This window comes from Nestor notabilis, unplaced genomic scaffold (assembly GCF_000696875.1).
Source record: "Nestor notabilis isolate BGI_N333 unplaced genomic scaffold, ASM69687v1 scaffold22228, whole genome shotgun sequence".
In the NCBI taxonomy this organism is placed as follows: domain Eukaryota; kingdom Metazoa; phylum Chordata; class Aves; order Psittaciformes; family Psittacidae; genus Nestor; species Nestor notabilis.
The window spans coordinates 1-1,832 of record NW_009941756.1 but is presented as its reverse complement, the minus strand read 5'-3'; the positions used below and the strand labels follow the sequence as shown (position 1 = coordinate 1,832).

The window sequence follows — 1,832 nt, the reverse complement described above, 5'->3', positions numbered from 1 at the left end:
GGGGGTTCACCCCGGTTTTGGGGTGGTCTCGCCCCGTTTCGGGGGCTCACCAGTAAAGGACCTCGTCGCCGCACTCGACGTCGAAGCGGAAGTGGGAGAAGGCGACGGGGCCGGCCCCGGGCTCGCGGGCGATGAGGTACCAGGCGCGCTCATCCCGCAGCTCCTCCCGCTTCTCCCGCTCCTTCCAGCCCCACTCGCTCTGCTCGTACCTGGGGGGGGGAACAGCGGGATCTGGGGCAAAGCCAAGCAAGAGTGGGGGGGAAAAAACCCACAAGGGGCAGAAAATGCCCAAATCTGAACTGGTTTAGGGGAGGAAAAGCCAAATCTCAGGAATTTCGTGGCTCTAAAACCTCTCAAATAAGTTGCTAGAAAATCCCAGCAATTTTAAGATGCAGGATCCCACATTTTTGAGGTACCAAACTCAAACTCCGACAGTTTTGAGGCCCTAAAGGACCCCAATATGGGGAGATAAAACCTGAACCTCAAAATCCCGGGGCTCTAGAACACCCCAAGCTATTTTTTAGGGGGTAAAACCTGAACCCAAATAAATTTGGGGCCCCTATTTTGGGGTGTTAAACCCAAATTCCAACAATTTTGGGTCTCTAGAATCCTCCTCCCCCCAATTTTCGGGGAATTAAACCTGAACCCAAATGATTTTGAGCAGAAATAAACCAACAATAGAAATTTAGGGCAAAAATAAGCTCCAAATCCCATTCCCTTCACGCATGTGATTTGGGGGCAGAGACACCGACCCCCCCCAGAATTCCAGCAGCTGTCCAGGGACTTGGGGGTGCAACCCCCCCCCTTTTCCCTTGGGATTTGGGATGTGACTCACAGTGTCTGCATGTTGGCCTTGGTCAGCTCAAAGGCCCACTCCAGGGTGGCAGGTTCCAGCCCGGAGACACGCTTGCACTCGATGGCGACGTTCAAACTACGGGAGATGCCGGGTAGAAAACGACGTCGGCACCGGGAATGCCCCGGGAATACCCCGGGAATGACCCCGGGGACAACACTCACCCGTTCCGGTCGTACTTCTTGAACACTGGGAAAGCTTCGAGGGGGTCTTGGAGCTGGAAGGAAACCAAAGAGCACCCCAAAGGGAACCCAAACGGGGCAGGGGGGACACAGACGTTGGGGTTTGCACCAATCCGGGGGGGTTTCACCCCATTTTCACCCCCGGGACACTCACTTTGTTGGCAGCTTCCACCTTGGCGCAGACAGCGGCCATGGCTGCTCGCTCCTCCAAGCGCTTCTGCTTCTTCTCCTTGGCTTTGCTGGATTTCCTCTGGCCAGAACCAGGGAATTGTCACTAAATTTGGGACTGTTCTAACTAAAACATCGCTTCGCCCCAAAAAATCCCTCTGGGAATTCATAATACTTAAAGCCCACAGGCAGAAAACCAAACAAGTTGTAGAGTTTGCCCTAAAATCCTTAGAATTAAAGCGATTTTGGGTTAAAACCCAGCGTTTTGATGAGTGCATCGTGGGGGAGGTAGTGCTGAACCATCCTTTTAGCACTGAGGTAACTCAATTAGCAGGGTTTTGCCCCAAAATCTTGAGTGGTTTAATGCTCCAGGAGGTGGCATCTGCGTAAAGTTCATGTTTTTAAGTATTTCTTCTCAATTTCACGAGTCTGCCCCCAGAAATGAGCCAAAGATGGGGGATTTCACCCCAAAATGAAGGAGAGGAAGCCCCTGATCCTGTGGGATCCCTCCCAGCTGGGTGAATCCCCAACATCTCTGGGGCCTTGCGGCAGGTTTGGGGATTCCTGAGCTTTGCCTCCGGCACAACTAAGTTGAACAGCCCCGAAAGTGAGGATTTTATAGGGAAAAG

The 1,832-nt window shown here is 52.9% G+C and overlaps 1 protein-coding gene across 1 annotated transcript; it reads right to left on the bottom strand.

Moving 5' to 3' along the window:
* Positions 1–50: 50 nt before the first annotated feature.
* NAA40 (N(alpha)-acetyltransferase 40, NatD catalytic subunit) lies at positions 51–1,279 on the bottom strand (the record flags this gene model as incomplete). The annotated part of the gene is made up of 4 exons (XM_010021054.1): positions 1,190–1,279; positions 1,018–1,070; positions 836–931; positions 51–209 (listed from the first exon to the last, which is right to left on the bottom strand). Coding segments are annotated over exons 1-4 (347 nt in total), but the record flags the coding sequence as incomplete, so codon positions are not given.
* Between the last annotated feature and the right edge of the window lie 553 nt (positions 1,280–1,832).